General features: G+C 38.3%; 1 protein-coding gene across 3 annotated transcripts in view; it reads left to right on the top strand.

Moving 5' to 3' along the window:
* NKAIN2 (sodium/potassium transporting ATPase interacting 2) overlaps nt 1-14,401 on the top strand; it is an 853,276-nt gene extending 838,875 nt beyond the window's left edge. For 2 of the 3 annotated variants that reach the window (XR_012508635.1, XR_006728492.2), the window contains 3 exons: nt 7,627-7,708; nt 8,357-8,445; nt 11,898-14,401. Coding sequence is in view for 1 of the 3 variants with exons in the window: in XM_010965506.3 (XP_010963808.2) it covers nt 7,627-7,708; nt 11,898-11,907 (92 nt within the window). In the remaining 2 variants the exon portion in view is untranslated. The remainder of the gene's footprint in view (nt 1-7,626; nt 7,709-8,356; nt 8,446-11,897) is intronic. The other variant, XM_010965506.3, reaches the window with a different exon arrangement.
* The last annotated feature ends 220 nt before the right edge of the window (nt 14,402-14,621 follow it).

Raw genomic sequence — 14,621 nt, 5'->3', positions numbered from 1 at the left:
TTTAGCTAATCAGTCTCATTCCATTCCACGTGTGCTTCGCCTGCCAGGAGCTCTCTGTAGCATCACACTTGAGTGACCTTTCAGGCAACAAAGAACAAAATACCCCTACCAAGGGTTGTGTTTTCCTAATCAGAAAAAAAGAAAAAGGCTCTGAGTCCACTCAGAGATATTAGTCCAGGCTGAACACGCCAGGCTCACATGGAAGCTGCAATGCTGCTACCAAATCAGTCTGCGCGGGAGAAAGCTGGGTCTTTTGAATCTGGCCCATGGTTGGTTATGCTCTAAATGCCTTTTGTGCAGCTGGAGATTAGTACCCTTGAAATGCTCACCTGCGGAGCTAATGGATTTACACTCTATTTTCCTAGGCCCACACAAATTCTTTCACGTCTTTCAGTGAGTTCTTCCAAATACTGAGGTTTGGCTTACTGTGACCTGCTTTTTTAAACTCCCCTTCATGGTCTTTTCCAGCTCTGCCTCCAAAAGAGAGTTATGTTGACTAGTGGCTTTGTCGTTAATAACCAAGTTCCAATTTTATATTACAATACCTCACTGCCAACGTGTATTGAAAAAAAAAAACAGTTTGATTTGCTGAACTCTGTGTTCACGATTAAAAGGTTTAAATAGAAGGGAAGCTCACCACAGGGGAACATATTAGAGTGAAGAATATTTATTCCAGAAGCATTTTTCTCTTACTTGGTAATTTCTAAATTCCACTATTATTAATGTTATTAAACAATAGTTATTAAACTGATATGGCACTTTAGTCATTTAAAATAATTGGACCTCCCCTTGCCTCCATAGGTCAGTAGATACAAACACACCCATATTGCAGACAGGAAAACTAAGGCAAAGAGAAAATGCAGTAACAATTGCAGAGAAAGTGATAACATTCCTGAGTTGTCTTCAAAGGACCAAAGGCAAATCGCTCCAATGAGGCAAAGATTAAGCAAGTACCAATTTTATTTCATTTTGTCACCATCGACTCAGTCATGTACCTCTGTTTAGGATGCTATGAACTGGCCAGAAAGAAAACAATGTTTTTCCTACCAGTGATTGACATTTGCAACACTCGATAGCATTCATCAGTGGATGCCTCTCTCCCCCTAGCCATTTTGATGCCAAAGGATGTCCCAGCCTCTTTCCTTCTACTTCTCTAGACCAAAGAGACTACAGTGGTGGCTCCTTCCCATTTGTATCCAAAAGGTTTCTTTTATCTCATAGGACCCAAGCAATCAGTGACATTCCAGATTTTCTGTAAAAGGTCTTCCCTTTCATTCAAGACCTTATTGAGGGTCAATGCACTCAGTCAAATTTCACCTAGAAATTTTACCAGCATCTTCCATGCTTCAATCAATTGCCTTATTTTTTTCTTTTTTTTTTTTTTACAGCTTAATGGGCTTAAAGAGTTTGTTCAGTAAATGTGTATTGAGGGTCTTCTATGAGACAAACACTGTTCTGGGTTCTGGGCTACTGTAGTAAACAGTAAATCCCATGCAGCTTTTATTATAGTGATGGAATCAACCACACACAAAAAAGTAGATTCATAATATGTCAGGTGGAGACAGGTTTCAATGAAGCACAATAAAGCTGGGTGAAGAAAAAGAAATTCATCTCTAAAATCCCAGCAAGTGTCCAAGTCACCTTGCAGCAATTACAATTACATTTCCCTTTTCCAAGTGTTTCCTGGGCTTTGCCATTTGTATGTGCCACTGACAGCTTGCATGCTGCATTTCCCAATGAAGCCAACAGCCAAGTCCCTCCTGTCACTCCTTTTTGTTCTGTTAAAGGCAGCAACATTCTCCTAGACAACACACTTCTGAGTTGATTTTGAATCTTGCCTTTTCCTCCCCTTCTGTCAAATTAAAATACTTGGCATGTCCTATTTTTTCTACCTCTTTATCCATTGATCTCACACTGATTGTCACCTTTTCTTTCTCATTCTTGAAATTCTAATTCAGGCCTTCAATAATTCTTCTGTCTTTCACATTTTCTGATAAATATTGAAATAACTATACATTATGCCAAAGGGCTATAAAGAAAACATCCTCTCTCACTTTGAAAAAACATCATTGTAATCAGCAGTATTGCAAGAGAGGGCTGAGCATATAAATAGATTTCAGAAGAAAGGATTGTTTGAATGTTTATGTGGTGCCCTCATCAGTTATCAGGCACAAAGGAAATGAAGTAAGACTTGAGGGATGTTCACCTTATCTCATCTGAGAGATCTGTTACGGAAAACCAAGGCATCTCATTAGCAGCTATTACTGGCAAAATCTAATACAGCTGTTTTTTTCTTCAGTTATTGTTCACATCAAAATGTTCCTAGAACATTAGATTGGAGATGAGAAGAAGATGAAAGAGCAAATTTTCTAGAAAGAACAGAGGAAAGATACTGGAGAATAAACACGAGAGGCATCTACAACCAATAGAAGACTCAAAGCAAGCGCTCAGAACTTTCACTAAATGAATCATATAAAGAGGAAACAAGAGAGGGGAGTGTATGGCTCAGTGATAGAGCACGTGCTTAACATGCGTGAAGTCCTAGGTTCAATCCCCAGTACCACCATTAAAATATATATATGTATGTATAAATTAATACACCTAATTATCCCCCAGAAAAGAAAACAATAGACTTAAGATTTTAGATATAATCCAAAATGTGATGCAAAACCTTTGATAAACTTCCAGGAGCTTACTGGAAGGGCATAAGTGAAAAGAAATCACTTTTCAGTATACTTAGGAAGAAAAGAGACCGCCTGGCTTCTACTTCCACCCTCAGCTGCTGTGTGCCCCCCAAAACTAGTCAAGTAAATCTGTGTTTGTCTGTAAGGTGAGGATAATTATTCCCACCTACCTTACTGTAATACTGTAAAGATAAATGATATCACCTAAAGGCGCTCTAGGGACAATCAAGTATTTTGCATTTGTAGGGAATTCATTTTCATTTTCAGGAATTAAGGAGATTCCTGACTAATAAAAGATCTTCTTTTCTAAATGATGCAGAGATAAGCCATGAGCCAAACGTCTAGGATCATCGCAATCACTTGGAGGAGTACCTGTTAGATGTTCCATGACTCCTACTGCTCAGAAAAGGTTCACAATATTCAGTAGCCTCTTTAGAGCCTAAATTAATGTAATTATATAAAAGAAACAGAAAACAGACCAAAGTGGTGTTAAGGGTGTTTTAAAAATGTAAGCTAACCCAGTCATTCAATTTTTGGATAGAGAACAACATAATTTCTTCTACTTATGATCTCTACCCACATGGCATCCCCCAAAGAGTTCCTGATGTAGTTGACGCATCATTCTGTAAACAATACCAAAAATCAAGTCTACCTACCCTGACCACCATACTCTTAATTCCAGTGGTCAGTTAGACCCAGCTCTTCTTATTCCTCTCCTTAGGTCTTTAGGAAAGCATCCAAACAGTTACTGAGAAGGAGAATATGTGGAAGTTGACCTTACATAAGTTCCTTGGCTGTGAACTCAGGCATGCATATAAAATACACTACAGAAAATACACCCTTTGATTCTGGTTGAAATGTGAAGCCCCCTCGTGAGTGAAATGGTAAAAATCCATCCTGGTTACATTCAGATCCTCTTCTTTTCTCGTCTTGGTTCTGAGTCACCCGCTGTGGCAGCCCCTTCCATGGCCCCAGCTGATCTGAGTGATCAGAATGATCAGAATGATAGCAGTCCTTCCACCAAAGCTCTCATCCTACCTTCCCTGGTGGGGTAGTTGTAAACCGGATCTACCAGTCAACCCACCACCAGACAAGTGGCTAATAAGAGCAAGACCCAGACAACTCAAGCTCCATTTAGCAGCACATTCTCAGACACATCTCAGTTCCCTCTGGCCTTTTCTTGTGTCTCAGAAGGTCTACCTTGCTCTGGACCCAAGTTTTGTTTCCCATTTTTGTCCTGATTCTGTCTGTTGGACCTGAAGATTGCTTTCAGTCTTGCCTTCTTCAAGTTATCACTTGGTTCGCTCCACAATTTCTGACTCATAATTACCATCTCGCTTTTTCTGCCATCCATTTCAAATCTCTAGAATCGGGCTAAGGAAATATTTCAAAACAACAATAGCAACGCTAATAACCCTCAGCTTGACTTGGATCTCGCTTTCAGTGGAGGAGACCATGGTAGTTGCATCTGCCCTGAACTTGGCTTGCTCTAACCCACTCAAGTTCTCTAGTACCAGGGTGGGGACCGTCTTACTAAGGGAACCTCAGAACGAGGAAACTCTCATGCTGTGAATAACTCTGAGGAAACTAAGTCTCAATGTTGACAAGAGTGAACCCTAATGAACAGGAATTTAGGCACTATCTGCAATGAGTCCCCAGTCATGGAAAATAATATCTCAAAATGCAAACTTTAAATATAGTTGCCACTCAATTATTGTACAACTCTTCCGATATCATTTATATTAGCTAATGTGCATATGTGGGCAATTCAGAAAATGAAAGAAGTTTTCTCCTTTTTAACTCGTTTTTGATAAAAATACTTGGTAGAGTTCTATAGTCCCAAATTAAATGCTTTCTGTATTTCTTTCTCCTACCCTGCATGGCTTAGAAGAATTATAAAGAAAACACTGAATTTTTTTCAAGGGCTTTTAATTTTCTTCTTCCACACCTGGTCTCACCCAGGACTCTACACTCCTTACTTTATCCTCATACTAATAGTATAAGTATTACTAAGTATAAGAAGTTACGTGATTTTTCTAAGGTCCCACAGCTGACAAGTGGTCAAAGCAGTTTTGAACCCTGATCCTTCTAGCATCGGGGTCACTGTTCTTTTCATTATACCATAGTCCCTCCTTATCTGTAGTTTCCTTTTCCAGGGTTCCAGTTACCTGTGGTCAACTGCAGTATGGAAAGATTAAATGGAGTAAACAATTCATAAGTTTTAAATTGTGAGCCATTCTGAGTAGTGCGATGAAATCTCATACCATTCTGCTTTGTCCTTCCAGGGACATAAATCATCTCTCTGTCCAGCACATTCATGCTGTGTATGCTACCCATCCATAAGCATGGGAAAAAATATAGTATGTGTACATATAGGGTTTGGTACTATTCATGATTCAAGTGTCCACTAAGGGTCTTGGAATGTACCCCCTGCAGATAACAGGGGACTGCTGTGCTATACCACTTTTGACCAGAAGACAAATTCTTCCTTGGTAAAAGGGTTTTTATGATAAAAAGAAATGATGTCACTCATATGTAGAATCTAAAAAAAAAAAAAAGAAAAGAAGGAAAAAAGAAGACATTAATGAACTCACCTACAAAACAGAAACAGACTTGCAGACATAGTAAACAATCATGGTTACTGGGGGAAAGGGGTTGGAAAGGGATAAATTTGGGGGGTTGAGATTTGCAAATGTTAACCACTATATATAAAAATAGACAAAAATACAAATTTCTTCTGTATAGCACAGGGAGCTATATTCAGTATCTTGAAATAACCTTTAATGAAAGAGAATATGAAAACAAATATATGTATATATATGCATGACTGGGACATTATGCTGTATACCAGAAATTGACACAATGTAACTGAATATACTTCAATAAATAAATAAATAAGAAATGAGTTTTTAAATTATAAGACTTGGAGGCAACTTAAATGCATATTGCTAAGTTAAAGAGGCCAATCAGAAAAGGCTAGATCATGTAGGAGTCCAACTCTATGACATTCTGATAAAGGCAAAATTATGGAGACAGTAAAAAGATCAGTGGTTGCTAGAGACCAGGGGAGATGGAAGGATAAAAAGGCAGAACACAGAGGATTTTTAGGGCAGTGAAACTATTCTGGGTGATACTAAAATTGTGGATACAATTGTGGATACAAAAATGTCATTACATATTTGTTGAAACCTATAGAATATAAAATACCAAAAGTGCATCTTAATGCAAACTCTGGTCTTTGGGTGATAACAATGTGTCAGTGTCGGTTTCATAAGTTGTAACAAATGCACCTCTCTGGTGTGGGATGTTGACAGTAGGGGAGGTTGTGCGCATGTGGGGATGAGGATGGGGGTAAATAAACCTCTCAATACTGTCTTCTCAATTTTGCTGTCAACCTGGAACTGCTCTAAAAAATAAAATATTAAAAAAAAAAAAAGATTTCCCCACCCAACAGACATCATGGACTTTATGTTAGTTGCTCCAATTTCTACCTGTAGCACTTAGGATACCAAAAAGAGAACAAAAACTAGTCAAAGCTAAGCCAATAGAATACGGTTTTAGAAAAAAGTAAAGATATCCTCTAGCATCCTAAAGTCTATAGTTCCCCTTCTTTCTCCTTCCTGTCATCTATCTTGTCAGCTTTTGGTTGTTTTGCCTCTTGTAGCCCCACCATACAACCTCCACATCCAGGAATGGAAAAGAAAAAACAAACACAAAACTTTGCGCAGTACTCTCACTAATTACCGTTCCAGTTACTATCACGTCCAAAGCATAGTGGTTTAAAATAACCATTATTATGCTCATGGATTCTGTGGGTTAAGAATTCAGACAGGGCACAGTGATGCTGGCTTGTCTCCTAGCCCTGATGTCAGGGGCCTCAGCTGGGAAGACTCCAACACTGGGTTGACTCAATGGCTTGGGGCTGGAATCATTTGGAGGCAGCTTTTCTCACGTGACCAGAGGTTGATGCTGACTATCAGCTGGGACCTCAGCTAGCCTGTCAGCCAAAATCATACCCAGAGGTCCTCCGTTGATCTCTCCACGCCAGCCGGTTTGGACTTCTAGTTCAGGCGTGGTGACTGTGTTCCAGAAGAGAGCATCCCACAAGAGTAAAGGGACGTGCAAGACCTTTTTTGATCTAGCTTTGGAAGTCACATAGTGTCAATTCCACCACACTCTATTGGTCACAGTGGCCACAAAGCTCTACCCAGGTTTTAGAAGAAGGGACAGAGACCCAAACCACAGGATAAGATGAGTGTCAAGGTCACATTATGAGCAGATACGGAATAGGAGATATTGTTGCAGCCATTCTGGATAAGATAACCTACTATAGTAACTCTTGTTATATAGCTCATTGTATCTTAAATATCTAGGTGTGTATTGCATTTGAATGTTTGGTTAGACTTTGCTCCACATCTTTATTTCTGATTGTCTGTCTGAGATCATGAACCACATAATGGCAGGGACAGCCATGTTGGGTTAATTTACATGAGCTCCGCCACAGCATCTTGCACTTGACATTCACAGCACATGATATTATTACTAGTGCCGCAATTGCCGATAGATACATGCACTTGAGCGATCGTTATTTTTTATATTGTCATGTGTTGCAGAAAATCTTCACGCTAACCAAAAAGACATAGAGCATCCTTACGGTGCAAGTGAATTTTATGACTCCAATTAGGTCTTGGTTGCTTCAAAGGAGTACATAATGTCTTCTTCCAAGTGGATACATTCTTGTAAAGCAGTATTTGAATCTCACAGTTGAGGGGACTAAAAACATCACTGCCTTGAAGGAACTATCTTTTTTTCCTCCACAATTAGCTACTTCTGGTTTAATAGATTATTAAAAGGTTTATATTAGTAATTTGTATAAGACCTTGATCGTGAATGTTTATCTCTTTGGAAACATTAACTAACTAAGGCAATTGTCCCTTTCCAGTTGATTTCATAGGTGGCTTTGACTCTTATGGCTATCAGGGGCCTCAGAAGACATCTCATTTACAACTACAGCCTATGTACATGTAAGTACCCCACTGCGGAGACGCTCTTCTGGGATACTAACATTGACTCAGTAAATGTGACTGTGGCACAAGCTAGATGGCGTGTAGCTCCCTCATATCCTTCCAGTAGTTTCTCTTCTGTTAATATTGTTTTGACTGAGCTAATTCTGATAACATTTTATTCATAACTTTTTTTAAATTAACTTACCAGAAAAGCCATCTCTAAAGTTACCTATAGTCTTACATAAGTATCAACTACATAGCTAAAACTCCAATATAATGTACAACTTCTTTGAATTACCCAAAAGTTGTGTATTTTGAAAATGATATAACATGCTAGGTAGTTATACGTAATGATATATAAACCATATATTCTGGTTTTCCCAGTATAGTCTCAGTTTACACGGGTTGTCCTGGTGGCATTATTACCAGCACTCCCTACTACTCACAAAAGTGTTCTCATTTGGATGATAAATGACAGCTTATCACTTTCATTCTGTGTAGTGTTTAAAAAGTGAAGAACTGAGCAATAATACTCTTTATCCTTGTTCTAGTGTGAAAAGTGAAAATGAAACCAGAATATTAACACTGAAACTTACCAGACCCTTAACTCTAGCACTCAAGACAGCAGACATACAATCAGAGCCTGATTTTTATATCTGTGTTTAGGCAAATTCCCTTGGATAACAACTGATAACAAATTCTATATATCAGCATCACGTGATATGCTGAATTGCAAGCGAAGAGCAAAATAGAAAGTAAGATTCCAATTCATTTTGAAATGTGAGCTTCTCTCTTTGAAGATATGTGTTTGTCGTCGTCGTCCTCCACCATTGAATCATTTTACCTTTCAGTATTGTTAGTGTATAGGATAATAAATATAGGATTTGGGGGCATATTTCTCCTCCACAGAGATGAAAGTAATCCTTATACATCCCCGTTTAAGCTTCTCTTTACAAAGGGAATGATCTATGCGTCATGCCTGCATTTTGTGTGTGTCTGTCTTGTAGTTCCCTAAAAGCATTGGGTAACACCACGCATAAAAAAAGGCTCTATCAGTTCAGAAATCAGCCAATACTATACATCATTCAAAGCATCCTTTCTGTAAACAGTATAGCACACATCCTCTCTTTTACATCCATACAACCACTGCCCTAATTCAGGCATTTATTACTTTCAGTTTTCCAGTCTCTTTCTTATTTTAGAACTCCCGCCCATCTTCCATGTAACTGCCAAATTAATCTTCTTAAGGTACCACTCTGATTACATTAGGCCCCTGCCCCAAAACCATCTTGCTGGGGGACACTGGGGAAATGTAATGATGAATAAGAACGGTCCCCTGCTTCCTGAAGCTTGTCATCTATTGAGGGCACACGTAGTCTGATATCGCCCTTGATATATTTTTTTCCAACCAAACTAAAACTCTTGCCTTCTGCAAATATGACGTGTATTTTTCCAATTGCCCATGCAGTTCTCTTGACACTAAATTTTTTTTTTTTCAAATTCCATTCTTTCGAATCCTATGACCCTTCAAATTGTATCTTAAGTTGTACTTCCTTTATGAAACATTTCTTAATCTCTTTCTCCTTTGATATTTCTTCTTTCTTTTGTCCCATATTATAGTTGTTTTCAATTTATTGCCATACCTTTCCTATCTTCCCAAAAGGACTTGATAGCTCAAACAAAAATTAAAATGATAAATCCTTTCAACTATTTACCATTCTTCTCAATATTGTAATATAGCCTTGTATAAAGTGTTCTATTACAATATAAGGGCACAGCAGTAAGGAGTAGTGGTTAAGATAACCTACTGAAGGCAGACGGCATAAGATAAAATTCTTTGTGACCTTGGACATATAACTTTATTTGAATAACTTTATGTATTCTCACCAAGCCTAAGTTTCCTCACCTGCAAAATAGAGATGGTAGTTTTTGTACTTCATGTAATTGTTCTGAATTTGTATAAAATAATGCTTGTAGACCATGTATGATGTATGACATGTCACATACGAAACCTTAATAAACATAATTTATTAGTTGTAGTAACAATGCTTATGTTAACTGACGTTACTCATGAAAAGACTTTCCCAAGTCAGAAATCAGCATATACTATATTTCATTCCCAAAAGATTTCTGTAAACAACATATCACATATATCAGCCCAAGTAACATGTAGCAATATGTCTGTGCTCAAGAGTAGAGACCAGAATACCTGTGAGTCCTGGAATTTCTTGCTTCTGACAATATCGCGTACTGTTTTTAATCACATAACATTCCATTGTGGCAGTCAATATGAATGATCAATACATATGATCAAAATAGAATAAATCAGCTATAACCACTATGTAAGGCCCAGCTATGATAATAATGTAAGAATTCTAATTATACATAATCAAGTATATAGTTTCCAATCAGGCATTTATCATCCTAATATCATCTTTAAAGAAAGGATTCTTCAAATTTAATATCCAGCATGAAATTCCTTGGAGACAAAACTTCTCATGTTTATTAAATAGGGCACTTTAAATGCCAAACCAAAGATAATAAAAATATTATTTGCCTCCTTACTGCCTGGGAATGGTAAAATTATATAAAAGCTTTCAAGTCGCATGAATTAAGCTAAATGTTTAACAGAATTCAAATTTAAAAATTTCACAATACTTAAGGTGTTTAACAAACCACCAGTCAAAATACTACTACCGTCCCTTCTACAAAACATCCCCCAGGGGACCTCAAGTACTAGGACACTAGGATTTCACGTCGAGATGAGGAAACTGGATGAAAGGAAAGGAAAACACAGGTCATGCAACTTGTCAGTTGAGCAGCCCTGATTATCAGCCAGTTTTCCTGACCCCTAAATTTTTTTTCAAATTCCTGGATGGACTGTGAGTTTGCTCTAGCATCTTATTTATTTTTGTTTTTTGTTTTGCTTTCTTTTATTTTATGAGGGGGCGGTAATTAGGTTTATTCATTTATTTCTATTTGGAGGAGGCACTGGGGATTGAACCCAGGACCTCGTGCATGCTAAGCATGCCCTCTACTGCTTCAGCTATACCCTCTCCCCAACCCCTGATTTTAAAACTACTTATCTTTACTTGCTCACAGTAACTTAGCTGTCATACTTCCATACGTGCCTGCACCCTCCCCTTCTCCTGCATTCCCTTTATTCCCTTTTGATTTCACATTATGTGGTGTTGAAGAGCTTTTTCAACTGTGTAATCCTCAGAAACAGTCATGGGAGAGCCACTGCCTATTAAAGTCCTATGCAAAACCAAAACTGATTCCTGCATAAACTTCATCCCCTGCTGGAAGGCAGAGACCTGAGCATCTCCTGTGTCTTTGTCCTTTAGGGTGGAACTTCTCCTGTCAACCTGCCATAAAGAACTCTCATAAAGCGAGAGTAATCTAGCATCATGGGCCACTGCAAGCACCCCAATGATATTATATAGAAACTGGAAATAAAAGCAGTTCCCTAGAAGGAAAGCAAATGCTTAAAAGCAATGCACAGTTTTAGCTGTAGGGTTTCCATTATACCCAGTAAATCTTCTGTGGCTGAGAGCCTGGATGAAGCTTTGAAAACTGCCCTGACTTCCGTTCAGCCCTCTTTCTGTTCCTGGAGTCAATGAATAGACAATCCTCTTTTTTAAGTTAAGTTGAATGAATGTTCTTGGCCTATAATTCTTCTGATTATCTCTAATCCACCTAAAAAGGAAAAAGCTTTTGTTGATTTTTTCTTAGTTTGGTAAAGCTTTTTGAAACAAATAATGACTATGAAGTTGCTGCACAGAAACATGCCCACATCCACAGGGTAATTTTCTAACAAAGTAGGTGCTTTGACCACCACCAACCTATGTGCCAAAGCAGGCCGCGATCTGTTTGGGCTCCCTGCAGTGTAAGTGTAAGGCTATCCCATGGGATATCAGACCACATCTGACCACATTTGAAAACATTGCATTCTTTTTGGTAGCCTAATTGTACAGCCATACATATTCATTTGACCCCAGAAAATGGATTTCATATGACCATAAGTGGCCTCTCTATCCAGAAGGTTGCACTGAGAAAAAAGGAGAGGAAAATTGTCTATTTAAAGCACAATTTGGGCTTAAGACTTTTTTTTTTTTTTTTTGGCTTACTCTTGTGCTTGGAGAGGTGAGGAAAGAGGCTGAGCTCTCCCTCTTGACTAAAAACATCTTTTCTGTCTCTCTCTTAGGTCGAAATAATACAAATGGCTTCCGTATATCAGCTCCTGGACCTTTCAAAGAACTTGTTTCGCAGTGGCCTCCTGCATTTTTTTGAAGCGCAAGAAGCAACTGAGTTTAAATATATACATATTAACAAAACAAAACATAAAGCCTCCACATACACTAGGACACACACACATACACATGCACACACACGCACACACACACCCAGGCCGGCACACATCAATTCTACTTGGCCTCCTCTTTCTAACTGAAACAGACAAATATGCAGGACACGCCCATGGTGGATTTCGTGAAAGCAGGCTGCTTTCTCCCAGGCCTTTGGAAAGTTCATAAGGAGACGTGTTGGTGCCCTCTGCTGGCCGTCACTCACTCCTCAGCAGCCCAGCCAGTCGGCCTCTGCCAGCTGCAAATTCATCCGGGGCACGTTAGTTTGAGAGCCCTGTCTTCTGCACTCCATAAGTCTCAACAGCACCACAGCTATGTAGGCAATGTAATTGCAAAAACAAACAAACAAAACATGCCATGACGACCTTGTATTCCAAATGGCAGATTGTTTGCCCTAAAGGCTGTACCGTCCATACTTGCCTTAACCCACCTAAGTTGTGCGCCTGAGAATCTCAGTGCAGACATCCCCCAGTCACTTCCTTTAGGCTAACACACTGCTGTTAATTCCGAATGAGTTCAAGTCTGTGTGTCTCACGTCAAGAAACAAGACTGCATAGCTCAGCAGCTCCAGTGTGTCTGTGTATGAAAACTGCCAGCTGTCAGCCAAGTGCTTTTACCATTGAGCCTCCATGGTGGCCAAAAAGAGACAAGTGACAATAACAACAACAGTAATAATCTTCATCTTTATAATTCTTCCATAAGGTCTTCTTGAAGGGGTTGGGTGGGACAACGTAAAACATATTAATCTACTAAACTCATTAATCTACTGGAAGCAGAGAGCAGAAATGTCTTGACTCACTGATTTTATTTATTGCACTCTAGGTGCTTTTATAAGTATCTACAAATGTCTTTTATTAACACAGAAACAGCTGTGGATTTCTATCAACAGAGGCCAACTGATTATGTATTAGCTATGTTTACTCTTTTATATCTAATTCAAATCAAAGACCCTATGTAGGTGAACTTTTTTTCCTAACTTCAGCGTACGAGATTATTTTTGGGGTGGGCGGGGGGGGGGGAGCAATAGTTACCTTGGTGAAATATTTGAGATCTCTTTGTGGTATTTGGGGGATCTGTTGTGTGTTAGAGTGTATTTTAATCCTCCTGTATTATTGTGGCAGAAAAAACTGTGCTGTTAAAGTAGTTGGCAACAAGATGCCTTTGGAAACTTAATAGTAGGTCAATGTGTTTATGGAATATTCTGAATTCCTAGGAAATTTTGTTCTATATATTCAAGCATTATTTGGTTTTCATTAGTGGAAAACATAATTAGCTCAGGCTTGTCAGTAACTCAGATGAGTCATGGTTTTTTGTTTTGTTTTGTTTTGTTTTTGATCCACCTGAGACACTAAAATCAAGTTTTTTAACTAATACACCATCCTTAAATGCAGTGAAATTCAGACTTGAAAAGTTATAAATTGGCATGAAACAACTTTTTCTCTTTGTTTCTATGAAGTTTCAGTCATTGGATTAGCCTACTTTGGATATTAACCCATCCAAATCTACATAAATCTGTCCCATTCCTGTGTCTGCATGATGTCTGTGATCTCCACACATATACATTTGAAAATGATAAAGTAACAAAGGTTACTACTAGAACATAAGCTACAAAAAAAAAAAAAAAGGTTCCAGCACTTGTGCTTGAATTTTCTCGGTGGTTTGTATATGTTTGTCCATATATACATGTATAAAATACACAATTGCAAACATGTCAGTGAAACCTCAAATAATGATTTTATAGTGACATGCATGTTTAATGTATGAGAAAAATATTTACCAATATATCGTCCTTTGAGTCTTAAAATATAAATACTATACATGCCAGAAACTATCCTAATGTGACTATTAATGTGACTATTAGAATGAGGTTTCACTGTACATTCGTGCTGTGATGAGATTCCACCTTAGAAGACATGTATATGGATAGAGATTCAAATGCACAGAGAAATAAACCCTCATAGTCCTGCTTTAAGTTGCAGCCAAGTCACCATCTAATCACTACTCATCACTACCAAAATTTTCAAAAACAGTTGTTGACTACTAAAAAGGAATCAGTGGACAGGGAGCACAGTAGTGTGATTCTATCTGGAAAAAACATCTAAGTTGTACAGCTATATCCTCCTCAAAATCTGGTGAAGAATGCTATTTTTCTAGGCTGAGCTTTTGTTATAAACCTAATATTCAGAAGGCAAGAGTTAACAATCCTGATGTGTCTTTTTTTTTTTTTGCGTTTGTTAATTCTGAATGTATTTTTAACAGAGTGATTTTTTTGACTTACTAGTGTAATTTGCATTTTAAAAATAAATGGAAAAACCAATCAAGTTTCTGAGCCATCCCTGAAAGCCCTTGTTCCTTCTCAAAGTGTATTTGATAGTGTCACTGACAGGGAAACCCTATTCCATTTACGTGGAGGTGGTGCTGCTGTTCGATGCTGTGCGGGGATGTGTCTGCCGTAAAAAGGAATTGCCAGGTCATGGCACCATTTTAGCTCTGTCATAGGTAACGCGTACTTTCATTATCTCCTGACACTAAAGGTTCTTTTACAAGACTATCTGGAGTAGACT

This window comes from Camelus bactrianus, chromosome 8 (assembly GCF_048773025.1).
Source record: "Camelus bactrianus isolate YW-2024 breed Bactrian camel chromosome 8, ASM4877302v1, whole genome shotgun sequence".
Classification (NCBI taxonomy): Eukaryota; Metazoa; Chordata; class Mammalia; order Artiodactyla; family Camelidae; genus Camelus; species Camelus bactrianus.
Note: the sequence above shows the minus strand (reverse complement) of the source record. Positions and strands in the feature narration are given on the sequence as shown.